This window comes from Meriones unguiculatus, chromosome 6 (genome assembly GCF_030254825.1).
Source record: "Meriones unguiculatus strain TT.TT164.6M chromosome 6, Bangor_MerUng_6.1, whole genome shotgun sequence".
Classification (NCBI taxonomy): Eukaryota; Metazoa; Chordata; class Mammalia; order Rodentia; family Muridae; genus Meriones; species Meriones unguiculatus.
In genome coordinates, this window is record NC_083354.1 from 9265399 (window position 1) to 9281530 (window position 16132).

General features: G+C 41.8%; 1 protein-coding gene across 2 annotated transcripts in view; it reads left to right on the plus strand.

Moving 5' to 3' along the window:
• The window catches only part of LOC110562708 (cytochrome c oxidase subunit 7A2, mitochondrial), a 19812-nt gene extending 3880 nt beyond the window's left edge, over positions 1–15932 (plus strand). The window contains exon 3 of one of the 2 annotated variants that reach the window (XM_060384708.1): positions 499–15932. In XM_060384708.1, the coding sequence (XP_060240691.1) occupies positions 14006–14914 (909 nt within the window). In that variant the 5' untranslated portion in view covers positions 499–14005 and the 3' untranslated portion in view covers positions 14915–15932. The remainder of the gene's footprint in view (positions 1–498) is intronic. The other variant, XM_021659536.2, reaches the window with a different exon arrangement.
• Positions 15933–16132: the final 200 nt, after the last annotated feature.

Genomic DNA, 16132 nt, shown 5'->3' on the forward strand with positions numbered 1-16132 from the left:
TCAAGAGGGCAGTTAGAATATATGAATATACCATCTGAGAGCATTTTGACCATTAAAACAGGTTTGACAAGGCAGGTGTGTGGTTAACCTTCTGATAGAGCTAGTTCTGCATATGGCACTAGTGGTTCTCAATCCTTCCCTCCTCCCCCAACATTCACATATTGGTAGTAGGGGCTTTTAAAAAATGTTTCTATTCATTATGATGTTGAAGGATATTTACCTTCTATCTTTTTAAAATATGAATGATGAAACTAGATTAACTTTGAAAAGATTTTCAGCATCTAGATAAACACTTTGTTTGAATACATGTGCATTTGATTGTGTGTTCTCACTAGAGATCAAACCCACAAACTTAGGCATTAGAAGCAAGCATCCTACCTCTGTATTCCCAGCCATTAAGCTTACCTTAGCAGCAACTTTGCCTTTAACATTTGAGGTGAAATAAATAAGTGTCTGCACTGAAATCTCAGAATCCCTGGCAAATTCTTTGTCTTTCAGGAACAGCTTATGCCATCTATGAGTTAGCTATGGCTGCATTTCCCAAGAAGCAGAACTGACTTCATCCCAGTCTTCATATGGTTCAGTTCTATCCAGTGCTTGATGGACCAGGCATCTGAAGAGTAACTGAGCTCTTGGGGATCAATATTTATTGATGTGTACCAACTGCCACCAATAAACAGTCTTTACCATTCTTTGTCTCCCTTTTCACTTGAGAATAAACTACTGGTGATACAGTTGTGGGTCAGCAGTGGGCAAATCTTAGATAATAAAAAATTTTAAAGTCCTTTCTAAATTTATCTAAAGCACTGTCATTGTGATATGATTTTAGCACATTTTACTTGTAGCAGCTAAGAATTATTCAGTAGATGGTCTTCAGTGCCATTCAGCCTTGAAAGGATATTGCTTTGCTGTTTATCCCCTTCCATAAGGTCGAGGGGTGAAGTTCTGGGCACTGCTCAGTGGAAGTAGGTCCTGTTTGTTCTTAATCGTCTTTTTATGCTGAAATGTTGGATGTGTTCTGACTTAGAATTGGAGTTTACTAGGCTACAAGACAGCTGAGTACTTTTTCAACATTCAGAATGTTGCTTTTTTTTTAATTATTTTATTCTAATCCTTAGCATAAAGCTTAAAAACCTTAGTAAGAGTTATGGGAGACTATAAAGAGTCTCACTTTTGTTTTCCCTTCGACAAGGTATATACCTTGGTAATCTCTAGAACTGGAGACTGTCAGAATTAAGAGAAATTTATGAGTAAGGGTTTTAAAATTATTTTTAAATTTTTTATTTTTTTACTCGTTTTGTAGACCAGGCTGGCCTCGAACTCATAGCGATCTACTTTCCTCTGTCGCCCGAGTGCTGGGATTAAAGGCGTGTGCCACCACACCTGGTGAGTGAGTGAGGGTTTTATAAGCTTCGATTTCTATGCAGTAATAAAATATATTTGGAAAACTTGATCCATCTGAAATAACCAAATTAGTCTTTGCTATAAAAACATGAAGATTTGTGGTATAAATTTTTCTCAAAGGGTTATCATCTACAGATACTTTATTCTTAGACTCTGAAGTTTAAAGGGTCATTAGACTGTGGTGTGTATCTTTCTGGCTTTAGAAGGAAGCAAGCATTAGAGGTCTCTGAAAGCTGAGAAAGTTCCACAGGATTTGGAACCTTGGCAAAGCAAGTGTCCAATGGTGAAAGTAACCACTAAAAATACTCTGAAAAGAATAGTGGCATTTAATGAAGGGGGGATAGATAGTTTTATAAGTGATTTAAAGTGCTTTTATGACATGATGTGAAATTCACGAAAGAAGGAAAACTAGCTTGGAGTCTTTTATAAACATCATCTTGATACCCCATAGATTTCCTGTCATAGGCCTAATCTAGTAATAGTTATTCAAGAAAAGGTTTTCTGAGACACTTTCATTGTATCACCCAGGCTTCCTTGGAACTGAGGATTTTTCTGCCTCAACCTCTCAAGTTACTGGAATCTCAGGTTTAAAACACTTAGCCCAACTCTATCTAAAATTTCCAAAGATGTTTCTGCCAAAATATTCTGTGTGGGGCCTGATAACATGGCCAGATTTAATGTACTTAAACTATTCAAGGTAAAGCTACTGCTAAACTGGGTTTGCAGATGTAATTAGGTATCCTGCAATTTTGCAGAGCTGAAATAAATGGCAGTATAAGATAATAATGGCAGTTTTTCTTCACTGAAAAAGTATACTGCATCTTCTTAGGTTTTTGATTAAATATATTGACTGTGCTACATTGATAGTGCCATAATGTTTACAGCAATATTTGCACATAGGAAAGCCCTACAGTTTTCCTCCCCTGTGCAAGTGAGGCTTCCAGGAAGATTATTCAATTGCACTTTGATCTCCAGTTTAACATCTACCTAATCATTCGGCCTTTTGTTTCTTCTACCTTCTGTTTGAAATCTAATGTCAGGGCTTTTACCACCAAGAGTTCCTGGTTATTTTCTCACAGGTATGTGAAAGCTTTCCATGTGCCAGAACCTTAGCTATCAGCCCTGGTTCAGCATGCCTCTAATGTTCCTGATTATCACGTACATCAAGTTTTCACTCAGAATTATAATTAAGAACAGGACCTGCTATAGTCTTCCAGCAGTGGATTGTTATAGCCAGCTAAGGCTACTAAAATGGCCTGTGCTATCTGTAAGTGGGATGTGGAAAGCACAAGGAAGATTTTGCTATATATCAAATATACAGTCAATTTCATGCCTCCTGCAATTTGCTCTGAGAACAAGATCCTTTAGTTTTTCCTCATGTCCATTGTTCATGTCAACTAGGTCAGGAGTGCTGCTAGCACAAGGTAGCATAGTTTCATATTACTATGTGCTTTTTATCTTTCAGCTCTGCTCTCCTTGTCAGATGGCTACTTCAGCCCAGATTCTTTGAAATGTGCATGAAGGAAGACGAAAGACTATATACTAGAGACTCTTCCTCCCAGTTAGCTGCAAAACTGGAGCTTTCATTGCTTTTGTAGTAACTCACACAAACTGAAATGATGGTGTTAGGCCTATTGCCCAGAGCAAAGTTGAGGTTTGGCTTACTAAGAGCAGAAGACTTAAATTGGGCACTTGCAGTCTTGCAGAATCAGTTTCCTTTGTTTTGACACAGCTTCTTAGAGGATACAGAATACAAATGAATCTAGCAAAATGAGTTAGAAGACTTAGACTGCTATGTGTAGGTTGAGTATTCATGAATCTTTCCTGCTCTCTGAGTGAGAGCTATAAGCAAAGGTGGTAGTTTTGCAGGCATGCAGCTAAGTCATCCCTGTTTCTGGGCTGTGATATACATCCATGTGAAGAGTACTATCTGTGAACCTCTATCCAGAGCTTGTGTGTATATGTGAAAACTGATCATGCAAGGACAATCACTTTCCTGGCTTTTAGAAAGCTTACAGTTCATCAAGTGGTGTCAGGGAAGGCCTTAGAAAAGAAAAGTGTATAGAATTGTTAGAAGTTCTATGAGGGGAAAAGCTCATAGGGGAGAGAACTGATGTGGGATTAATTAAGGATTGTAGAAACAGTCAATCAGGAGAAAGGCATTTTAGGAAAAAGGAACCACCCAGAGCAAATGCCCTAAGGTTTCTGACCCCATTCTAAGACAAGGGAGCTGAATAGTTTCTGCTGTTGGTGACCGAAAGAAGTAAGATGCCTATCAAGGAGAGCAGTGCAGTCTATTACAGGGCTCTGCTTTAGGTAAGATGAGCCTCTATGGCTGTTGAAATAGACCAGAAGGCTCAATGATAGAACAGCTCGTTAAGGTGCTTACTGCAGCAAACTGCAAAAGCAGACAGTTGGATGGAAGCAGGCAGGTGCTTCCCATGGAGTAAAAAATAGCCAGATAGGAACAGAGGAAGCAGGTCTTCATCAACAACCTGGAACTTAACCTTTTCCATTCGTCATCCCTGCCTCCCCATTACTGAACATCTACCTTGGGAAAGGTACTCTTCTAGGCTCAGAAATGGATGACTAAGCTTTATGGACTTTATTGTGGAGCTAGACAAGCCAATTCATAAACAGTCATTTCCTCATGTGTGAACTGGAGGTCCATAGGGTGACCTTTTAGAAGTAATGAGGTAGAACGTAGAAAAGGCCTCTCAAGCAGTGACATTCAAATGGAAATGACAGTGGAAAGGATAGCTAAAAGAAAAGCATCCATGGAAATGGAGATTGCTTTTCATGGCTGCATTGCAGAGACAGGTGGTGTTGGAACACAGGAGATGGAGAAAGCAGAAATTATCTTTAACCCAGTGACGTATCAGGAAATGGCCGTGCCCTGCATGCTGTTGTACAAGGATCTTTTCTGGTTTTCTAATATTAGTGTTGGTGCAACTGAACAAACGATGGTGGCTACTCTAACCCGTACAAGCTGTTACTACGATTAGCAAGAGATGGAAGCTGAGAGAGGGACCAAGCACTACAAGTATGTTAGAACTAGACTCATGCTTAGATCTGTTCACTATGTGTAACGTTCTGTTACCATGTGCCCAGCTGAGGAGTCAAAGAATAACAGGGCTTAGGAGAACTTTGCCACTTAGTTTCTCCCGAGAGTCTTTGAGTGTGGCTATATCACTGGGTACATTTGACGTTTACAATTTAATATTGTCTCAGACTTCTGTAGCTCTGAATGGCCATGAATCTGCTTTGATGGCCAGGTTTAAAGCAACTCCTTATTAAAAAAGATTTCATTTTTAAGTCCGTGTGTGTGTGTGTTCTCCAGTGCACGCGTAAGTGCAGATGCCTGCTAAGGTCAGAGGCATGGACCTCCCTGTAGCTGATGTTATCAGGTGATTGAACTATGCATTATGAGTTCTGGGAATCAAGCAGATCCTCCTCAAGAGTGGTATGTGCTCTTAACTACTCAGAAATCTTTCCAGTCCTTCAATTCCTTATCTAAAAAAAAAAAAAAAAGAAAAAAGAAAAAGAAAACATTTCTACAAAATCTTAAAGAATTCAGTTAGTGAAGAAAACCAGTCAAAACCCAAGATATTTTCTAATTCCTGGTAGATTAGAAATCCTAAATATTTACGATTAGATTGTTTGGAAGGTAGAAAACTGCCTACTAAAATGGTAATTTAAAGCCGTATTTAAAGTTATTCTTAGGTTTGTGTCTGTGTGAATGTCTGTGTGGTATGTGCACTTGGGCAGCTGCTCTTTGAGGCCACAGACAACGAGCCCTTGGAGCTCCAGTTATAGACAGCAGAACTGCCATGAGTGCTGGGAGTTGACCTCTGAGCATCTCTTTGTGGCCATTTCAAAGCATAGGTGAAACCTGCTATAGGAAGGGGACTCAGACTTGCACACTTGTATATGCATGTAAAACTGAGTTTGCGTATTGACTCCTAATTACAAGTATACCATTAATACAATGCAGTACAAGAAGTGACTGGACCTACGAGCTGGGGAGCAAACCTTTTACGAACAAGCCTTATTGGGGGAATATCAGTAGGGGACTGTTCTTTGGTCTATAGGATGTGTCAGGTCTTGATCAACTTCTTGTAGGAGGTACAATTTCCCTTTGGTGAGTTGTTGAAAATATTCTGATGATTAAAGGCTGGTGGCCTTCTTTTACCCATGGTCTGTCTGCTTCCAGAGAAGCTTCATTAACATAATTAAGACCATCTATGGCCAGAGCAGTACTGCATACCTTTAATCCTAGCACTTGGGAGGCAGCTCTCTGTGTTCCAGGCAAGCCTGATCTATGTAGTTCCATGACAGAGCTAAAAAGTGAGACCTTGTCCCAGAAAACAACGAACAAGCAAAAAGCCAGTCTGATAACTAACATGCTCTTCCTATAACATCTTTTCCCAACAGTATCTGTTTGGGAGAGTCAGGTTGTGGTGGGTCATCTGGACTGTTCTATAGTAGAGAGACCTCTTTTATAGTTGCTGGTTACATCTGTGTGGCCATCAAAATGTGTTTTCAGGGTTAGCTTTTATGTTACTTAGGGCATGCTAAGAAGAAATAGAAAATCCCTGTCAGATATTAGTGTATTTTTATTGCCTCTGTCTGTATTTGTTAAGTCTGGACAGAAACTAACAAAATTCTTATAAGATTGAAAGAAAGGGAAGTAAAGGCTCACATCACAAGAAGTAATTATGAATATTTGTTTCTCAATTCTTAAAAGATTCCTTTGTTTCTTTCTCAAAACTTGAGCTGTGTTGACTAATAGTCAATTTGTGATAATTCATTCCCAAATCAAGCCTTTTAAATTGTAGAAGTTGTTGTTGTTACATATGATTAAAAAAAGAGGAAAATAATTGGACTTCTCCAGAACTTCCTGGACAGAACACCAACAGCATAGGCTCTAAGATCAACAATCAATTAATAAACTGAAAAGTTTCTGTAAAGCAAAGGACACTGTCACCAGAACAAAACAACAGCCTACAGACTGGGAAAGAATTTTCACCAACCCTATATCTGACAGAGGGCTAATATCCAGAATATATAAAGATCTCAAGAACTTAAATGGCAACAAGTCAAGTAATACAATTTAAAAATGGGGTACAGAGCTAAACAGAGAATTCTCAATAGAGGAATATCAAATGGCAGAGAAACACTTAAAGAAATGCTCAACATCCTTACTCAACAGGAAAATGCAAATCAAAATGACCCTGAGATTTCACCTTACACTCATCAGAATGGCTAAGATAAAAAACTCAAGTGACAACACATGCTGGAGAGGATGTGGAGAAAGAGGAACCCTACTTCATTGCTGGTGGGAATGTCAACTTGTACAACCACTTTGGAAATCAATCTGGTGCTTTCTCAGACAATTAGGAATAGTACTACCTCAAGATCCAGCTATACCACTTCTAGACATATATTGAAAAGATGCTCAAGTATACAACAAGGACATTTGCTCAACCATGTTCATAGCAGCTTTATTTGTAATAGGTAGAAGCTGGAAACAACCCAGATGTCCCTTAGTTGAGGAATGGATGCAGAAATTGTGGTACATTTACACAATGGAATGCTACTGAGCAATTAAAAACAAAGAAATCATGAAATTTGCAGGTGGGAACTAGAAAAGATCATCCTGAGTGAGGTGTCCCAGAAGCAGAAAGACATACAAGAGATATACTCACTTATAAGTGGATATTAGACATATAAGATAATCATACAAAAATCTGTACATCTAAGGAAGCTAATCAAGAAGGAGGACCCTAGGTAAGATGATCAATCCTCACTCAGAAAGGCAAATGAGATGGACATCAGAAGTGGGAGAAAACAAGGAACAGGACAGGAGCTTATCAGAGAGGGCCTCTGAAAGACTACCCAGTAGGGTATCAAAACATATCCTAAGATTCATAGCCAAAATTTGGGCAGAGTGCAGGGAATCTTATGAATGAAGGGTGAGCTAGAGAGTCCTGGAGGGAACAGGAGCTCCACAAGGAGAGCAACAGAACCAAAAAATCTGGTCACAGGGGTCTTTTTCTGAGACTGATAATCCAAACAAGGACCATGCATGGAGATAGCCTAGAACCCCTGCACAGATGCAGCCCATGGCAGCTCAGTGTCCAAGAGGGTTCTCCAATAATAGGAACAGGGATGGTCTCTGACATGAACTCATGGGCTGGCTCTTTGATCACCTCCACCTGAGGGGGGGGAGCAGCCTTACCAGTCCACAGAGGAAGACAAAGAAGCCAGTCCTGAGGAGACCTGATAGATTACGATAAGATGGATGGGGAGGAGGACGTCCCCTACCATCGGACTGGGGGAGGGGCATAGGAGAAGAAGAGGGAGGGAGGATGGGATTGGGAGGGGATGGGGGAAGAGGTTACAGCTGGGATACAAAGTGAATAAACTGTAATTAATAATAATAATAATAACACTTGCACAGCCTTGTATTAGAGCTATTCACAATAGCCCTATTAGGAAACTAGCCTAGATGGAGAAAGAAACATAGTGTATACATATACAGTAAAAAAGAACAATTTTGTGTCATTTGCAAGAAGTTGTGTTATTTGCAAGAAAATGGATGGAACTGGAGATAATCATGTTAAGCTAAATAAGCCAGATTTAGAAATAAATATGTCTGTCGTAGAATCTGGTATTTTAAAAAGACATGAAAGCACCTGAGAGGAGAAAAGGAAACTGGGAATAAGGGGGCAAATCAAAGGATGTTGGGAGTTGAAAATCACACGAAGGCTTGATAGTAAAAGTAACATTGGAGTCTGATGTTTGCAAACTGGATGCTTTGTTAGCAGACATAAAAACCACAGAAATGATTCAGGTGTGGGGGTGCATGCCTGTAAAACCAGAACTCAGAGGCAGAGCCAGGATGACCCTTAGTTCAAGGCCAGCGTAGTCTACACAGTGTATTCTGGGCTACAGAGCAAAACGTTTTCTCAAAAAGTGACCCATCAAGGATATCCAAGCCCAGACCAACAACAATGAAACAATTTTGTTGCTCACCTCTGCCATAGCTCTTCAGTGACCAAATGCTTTAGTCTTAGCAAAGTCAACCTGTCTTTGGGATCTGTAAATGCAGGCCTTGACTTCTTGTTAGTGATGAAGCTCTCGATGGCTTCTGTTTTATCCAAAAATCTCTTATCCAGTGTGGCCACCTGCATCACTTATCTTAGCTCAAGTGTCCAGACAGCTTGCTTCAGATAACACAGGAGTGTTTGCATCCTCACCTTGCACACTTACATTGTGGAGGTCTTTCTTTTTCTTACACCTCAGAGTCAAGCCACTGCTTTCCCATCCCCATCCCTCACGGGACCTTCCGATGTCTGACCATCACGTTGGAGATGTTGTGATACGGCAGAGCATCTGGCCACTGAAGCTTTATATCAGCTATATAAGACTATTTCTCTGCCATTCATATGCTCACTGGAGTAGTACTTTGAGTTTCCTTCGAGAAGTTTTCCTTTGTTTTCACAGTATGGCCAAATTTTTGGTTGAGAAGCCTGGATGTTGGCCTGTCTAGAGTTTTGACACACCTTGCTCACTAAGCCAAACCCTTTCTAGCTCTTAATTTAACATGAGAGACTTGTGACTATTTTTCTCACTGCATACTTATGAGAGCATGGTAGAGTTACTAACTGGTATCATCTCAATATTTCTGCATTACAGAAAATAGTGAAGCCCGAGGAGAGTGAGAAAGATGGTACAATGGCCTTTTAGTGGTACCGTTAGAATTTATACATTTATTGGTTAAGCTCTCTCTTTCATATGTCATCCATTTTGTGTTCTATTAGTCATTCCCTCCTCAAGTCTCTATAGTAGCATAAAAGAGCATTAGTTCTAGATCAGTGCCTCAGGCTTAAGAGTAATAGGTTTGAAATACTCTGAGAATTACCAAAGTAAGGGGGCACAGATACTTCACACAAGCACAGTGCTGATAGACTTTCTTGGTTCCGGGTTGCTTTTCTTTGTGTTTGTGTAAAAAAAATAGTCTCTAAAAACTGTATTGAAGCAAGGAGAGCCTGGAGTAACACATTATAATTGTTTTAGAATGCATGCATAGAGTTAGAAGACACAAAGGGGAAGAGAAGACTGCTAGCATTCCACTTTCTGTGAGCACAGAAATGCTTCAGACTGTGCTGCTCCTCACCTCCAATCATTATCTACAGTTGGCCTTTCAGCTTCGCAGATGGGTTCAATGACAACTCATTCTTTCTAGCTTTATACCAGTCAAGCCCAGGCTGGTAGCAGAATACCACCCACTGAGCGGTGTCAGTGACAGGAATTATTCTTCACAATTCCAGAGGCGAGACAGTCTCTTATCAAGGTAGCAGCCCTTTTAGGTCCTTGTGAGAGCTCTGTCTCTGACTTGCAGACGCAGACTTATTGACGTAGCCCCACAGAACCTTTGCTCCTGGTGTGTAGGGGGTGTCCCTTCCTTCTATGGACCAATACTGGACTGAGCATAATCCCTTATGACCTCATTTAACTATTGTCTCCTTGGTTCTGATCTCTAGTTATGGGACTTAGGGGTTAGGGCTTCCATGAGGTAATTTTGGTTGGATACAAACGAAAGGATTGTTTCCGCTTCCAATTTAAAAGTACAAGAAATGAGCTTACAACCTATCAAATAAAGAAAACCACCACTATTCCAATGGTTTCAGGATTTCTTTTAAACCCCCCCTCCCCCAAAGCCTTCATGTGCCACAGCAGAAAGAGAGCCACTGGCACTGGCTTGGGCTTTTGAAACTTCAAAGCCCACCCTCACTGACACACTTCCTCCAACAAGGCCACACCTCCTAATCCTTTCAAATAGTGCTACTCCCTAAGCAAATATAAGAGCCTGAGAAGCCATTCTTATTCAAACCACCAAGGACAGTTTGTCCTATCATAGGGTTTTTCTAAATGTCTGCCCCAAAGGAATAGCTTAGTGCTATTTCTGCAAAACAGAAAGTAAGTACTGATGACAAGATTTTTGATATCTGATACCTGCATGTGTAGTTCAAAGTTCTCCGAACTGTGTTGCAAATTCCTGTCAGCCTCCACGAGGAGGTTCCTTCCTAAAGTAGCCTGAAGAGAGGAATCCCTTGGTAACTGAAGTTTGACCTGCTTCTTTTGATTTCCATTCCCCAGTGCACTCTCACGTGAAATGCTGGGATTCCAGATGGCATGATACAATAATGCTAAAAAACAATTTCAGTTAAAATGGCTCAGCTGGAGGCCGGTGCTCACAAATCAGTTCAAGTCAGTAGCAGTTTGTTGATGCAGTGAGAATTCTTAGTGGTTTTGTTTTGTTTTTAAAATTGTGAGGGAGTGCAGAAGAGTCATGTTACCACAAGAGGGCAGTATTGGACACAGAAAAAGAAGGATAGCATTTCTCTTGTATCAGCATAACTAGTGGGGAAGCCTGCCTCTTTGAACTCCTACACCACTGCTAAAGTACAGATCTGTAATGAGCATGCTGTGCATGCTTTAATTATTCATTGAAAGAATGAAGAGTTTATGAGCATCTTTTGAGTGCAATCTGACTTAATGGTTGAGAAAACTTTTGTAGGAATTTGATCTTAATTTTTTCTTTATTGTTAATTTACGTGTAAAACTGTATTTGTTATGTGCATACATTAAAAAAAACAGTTAAATGTCCTTTAATATTTGTTCTTTTTTTAATCTTTAACTATGTGTGCATTTGAGTGCAGGTACCTTCAGAGCCCAGCAAAGAGTGGTTCAGGTTACCAGGAGCTGCAGCCACAGGTGTTTGTGAGCTGCCGGATGTGGGTGCTGGGAGCGGAACTTAGATCCTCTGCAGTGAGAGTATGGGCTCTTAACTGATGAGCCATGTCTCCAGCCCCACAACAGGACATTTTGGTGTATTCATACATTGTGGAGTTATTTATATTTAACGTGTGCTTTAATTTGTGTGGAGAGCTGAGACTCAGACGCCACCAGATGGCGCTGACATTCCACCCTCAAAACTGTAAACAGCCTCCAGTACGCATGCGCGAATTGCGTAAGCACGCTAAACATGCTGGGCCCAAGTCATCAGGCGAGGTAAAGAGTGAACAGCCAATCAGGGTATTGACACGTCACTTAGGTGCGACCCGGGCTTATATAAACAGTGCCACATCGGGGCTCCTCCCCTCCTCCTCCCCCTCTCCCTCTCCCTGCCCGGGGCTTGCCCGCTCCGGCCGCGGCCCGCGGGACGCCGCAGCATCTCTCGGCCAATGCCCGCGGCCCTCTCCTCTCCTCTTTTCATCGTGTGACTGTAATAAAGATTTGTTGCGGGAGGATCCTTGTGTCCGCGTGCGTTTCTGCTGGCGAGACGATCACGCGGCTCCCAGCATCTGGTGCCGAAACCGGGAACACCACCGGTACCGATGAGAGTGCCCGTTCGCCGGGAGGGATTCAGAACCGCAATGTTGAGGTTTGTCCTGAGAGACATGTTCAATCTCGATTTATCTCGTTTCTCATTTCAGCTAGCAGAAGCCCTTATGGCCTTCCCTGCTGTGATAGCTGCCATAGTTCTTTTTCTTTTGGTTTCGTGCAAACTTGAGGGCTGCCTTGGAAGGAAAGGGATTAGCAAAAGGCTAAGGGTAGGGGAGATGCGAGACAACATGCCAGAAATAGGACGTGAAAAGATTAGGGGCTCCAATGGATAGAAATAGAGACGTCTCTAAGAAGAAAGGCCCTTCTGTGGATGTTAAAGCCACGGAAGTGAGAGATAAGGGAAAGAACGCCTTGGGAATAAAAGGTAAAAGGAAAAGAAAAAACCCAATAAAAAAGTCTCTTTATCCAATAAGATTAAAATTCCCGCTAAATGCCTGGACGCAGCCATCTTGGCTTTCATCAGAGGCTTCCACGTGGCCGGTAACTGGGCGCAGCCATCTTGGCTTTGGGAAAAAATGGGCGGGACCTTGGGTATATCATTGGTTTCCATGTGGCCGGCGCCATCTTTGATTCAGGCAAGGAAGCCCGCCCCACGTGGCCGGCGCCATCTTTAATTCGGGCAAAGAGGCCCTGCCTCCCGTGTGCTCTTCACATAATTCATTTAAAGAACTGGTGATTGTTCATTACAAAATGTTTTTTATGCTCTTTTAAAAAAAATTCTAGCTAATAGGTTTGGTATGGCTAAAATAATTCTTACAGTTTAAAATTGTTCTGTTAAGCAGTTAATTTTAAAGCTTGTTTAATCACTAAAAACTTTTGGTTGTGAGAAATTATAGATGTTCCACAGTGTTTACTATATCAGCAACACCTAGTGGCTGTACTTGATGTTGTCAGTCGCAGCTTGCTAATGCTAGCACATGGCCTGCCGCCATGATGGTTCAGCAATAAAAAGCACGTGAAGCTGTAGTTTGGCTGCCATGTTTGTTTAGGGTTTCCAGCTGAGTTCAGTTGCATGTGGCCAGCCGCCATACTGGTCCGGAGATAAAGAGGGTAAAGCTATAAGTTTGCCACCATGTTGTTCAGGTACTGTTCAATTTTAATGTCGTATCCTTTGTTGCAAAAAACCCTGCAACAATGGGGATTGCATATTGCCACTGAAAAGGTCCAAATTTCAGAAGTAGGTTCCTTTCTAGGGACTGTTATTTATCTGGAACAAATAGTTCCTCAAAAAATAGAAATTCACAGGGATCATTTACATACCTTAAATGATTTTCAAAAATTATTAGGTGATATAAATTGGCTAGGCCGTTTTTAAAGATTCCTTCTGCTGAATTAAAACCCCTATTTGATATTTTGAAAGGGGATGCTCATATTTCTTCACCCAGAGCCTTAACACCGGCTGCAAGCCACGCCCTGCGAGTGGTAGAAAACGCTTTACAGGATGCCCAATTAAAACATGTAGATGAAACTAAGACCTTTGACCTGTGTGTCATTAAAACTAAACATTTACCAACTGCTGTATTATGGCAAGATGGACCCTTAGTGTGGGTTCATCCCAATGCTTCTCCTACAAAAATTATTGAATGGTATCCGGATGCAGTCGCTCAACTCGCACTTCGTGGGTTAAAAACAGCCATTACATACTTTGGGAAGGAGCCAAAGTCTTTAATAGTGCCTTATACGGCTCACCAAGTTCAGGTATTAACTGCTACCTCTGATACTTGGGCGGTGCTAGTTACCTCCTTTAGTGGTTTAATTGATAATCATTACCCAAGACATCCTATTTTGCAATTTGCTTTAACTCAGGAGGTAGTCTTCCCACATGTAACGTCCCAAAAACCACTTCGGGATGGACTGGTAGTTTATACAGATGGGTCAAAAACAGAAATAGGAGCTTATGTGGTTAATAATAAAGTTGTTTCTAAGCGATATCATGAGACCTCGCCTCAAATTGTGGAATGTTTAGTAGTGCTAGAAGTTTTAAAAAAAATTTCCAGGTCCTTTAAATATTGTTTCTGATTCTAGTTATGTGGTAAATGCAACCAAAATCTTAGAGGCTGCTGGATTAATTAAAGCGTCTAGAAAGATTGCAAAAATTTTTCAAAGGATTCAGTTTGCCTTAATTACCAGAAGATCCCTTGTTTTCATTACACATATTAGGGCTCATTCCGGTCTACCGGGGCCCATGTCCCATGGAAACGACCTGGCAGATCGAGCCACAAAGATGATTGCATTTGCCCTCCTTTCAAATTTAGAATTGGCTAAGGAATTTCATAAAAGGTTTCATGTTACAGCTGAGACATTGCGTCATCGATTTGACATAACTAAAAAAGAAGCTAGAGATATTGTTACCCAATGTCAAAATTGTTGTCAGTTCTTACCTATGCCTCATGTTGGGATTAATCCCAGAGAAATCTGTCCACTACAAGTGTGGCAGATGGATGTTACCCACATTTCATCTTTTGGTAAACTTCAATATTTGCATGTTTCTGTTGATACTTGCTCTGGAGTTATGTTTGCTTCTCCCCTGACTGGAGAAAAGGCAGCCCATGTTATTCAACATTGCCTGGAGGCATGGAGTGCCTGGGGAAAGCTCAAAGTTCTAAAAACTGACAATGGGCCAGCCTATACTTCTCAAAAATTTAGACAGTTTTGTCATCAGATGGAAATAACTCATCTAACCGGTCTCCCATATAACCCTCAAAGTCAGGGTATTATTGAACGTGCTCACCGCACCCTAAAATCCTACTTAATAAAACAAAAGGGAGGCGTCCAGGAGGCTCTGCCCTCAGTGCCACGAGTGACCGTTTCCTTGGCACTCTTCACTCTCAATTTTTTAAATTTGGACAGTCAAGGCCATTCGGCGGCTGATCGCCACTGCTTAGGGCCTAATAGGCCCAAGGAAATGATCAAATGGAAGGATGTCTTAACTGGTCAGTGGAAAGGCCCGGATCCTATCTTAATAAGATCCAGGGGAGCTGTCTGTGTTTTCCCACAGGAAGAAAACAATCCATTCTGGGTACCGGAGCGCCTCACACGGAAGCTCGTGACAGCTGAAGATGATCTTTCAACAGATACACCTGCTACTGCTTAAAGAGTTAAGGGAGGTGACGATGACCACTAATTCTACTCGAGTGGATTCATTGCCCACGGATGGCTTTACCCTGGGTTTCTTCTGCCTTTTCTTACTTTAAGATTGGGTGGGGGTTGGAATGTTTGGTGCAGTGCTATGTCGTGGCTTAGTGTTTTTACTCTGGTTGTTCTGCAAACTCAATACCCAAAACAAACGTGACTATGTTGTAATCGTGCAAGTACTAACAGCCTTGGAACAAGGATCATCTCCCAAAAATTTGGTTATCCATGTTAAAAAATTAAAACAGACTGTGACACTCAGTCGATGCACCTCAGGGGTTTTACCCATTGCACTGAGTCGATGAGTGATCCAAGTCTCAATGTTTGCCTTTGCCTAAGCGGCTACGGTACCTAAATAGGAGAATGACAGCCCTTGCACTCCCTGGAATTTTATTCCATTGCATGGGAATGGGTGTCACCTCCTTTTTTAATCTTCTCCCTTAGCCCCGGCACCCAGAGGACTTGTCTCCATTGCACCTGGTGGGGTAAGGGAGTAATCTAAAGCTCTTGATCGCTTACTCCCCAAAGAAGGAGTTCGCTTGATCGAGCTTAGGGCCCTCTTGTACCGTGCTTATATAGGCTTTAAGGCAGTTTTCATTTATTAAAACAAAAGGGGGATGTGGAGAGCTGAGACTCAGACGCCACCAGATGGCGCTGACATTCCACCCTCAAAACTGTAAACAGCCTCTAGTACGCATGCGCGAATTGTGTAAGCACGCTAAGCACGCTGGGCCTGAGTCATCAGGCGGGGTAAAGAGTGAACAGCCAATCAGGGTATTGACACGTCACTTAGGTGCGACCCGGGCTTATATAAACAGCGCCACATTGGGGCTCTCCCTCTCCTCTCCTCCTCCCCCTCTCCCCGCCCGGGGCTTGCCCGCCCCGGCCGCGGCCTGCGGGACGCCGCGGCGTCTCTCGGCCAATGCCCGCGGCCCTCTCCTCTCCTCTTTTCATCGCGTGACTGTAATAAAGATTTGTTGCGGGAGGATCCTTGTGTCCGCGTGCGTTTCTGCCGGCGAGATGATCACGCGGCTCCCAACAAATTTGTATACTTTTATTTTTTTTGTGGTGAAAACACTTAAAATCTACTCTCATAGCGGTTTTCAAGCATATAAGATATTTTATTGGATGCAATCACCAAGATTAATGAAACCTACTCAATGCTCCTGTTTTGTGACCT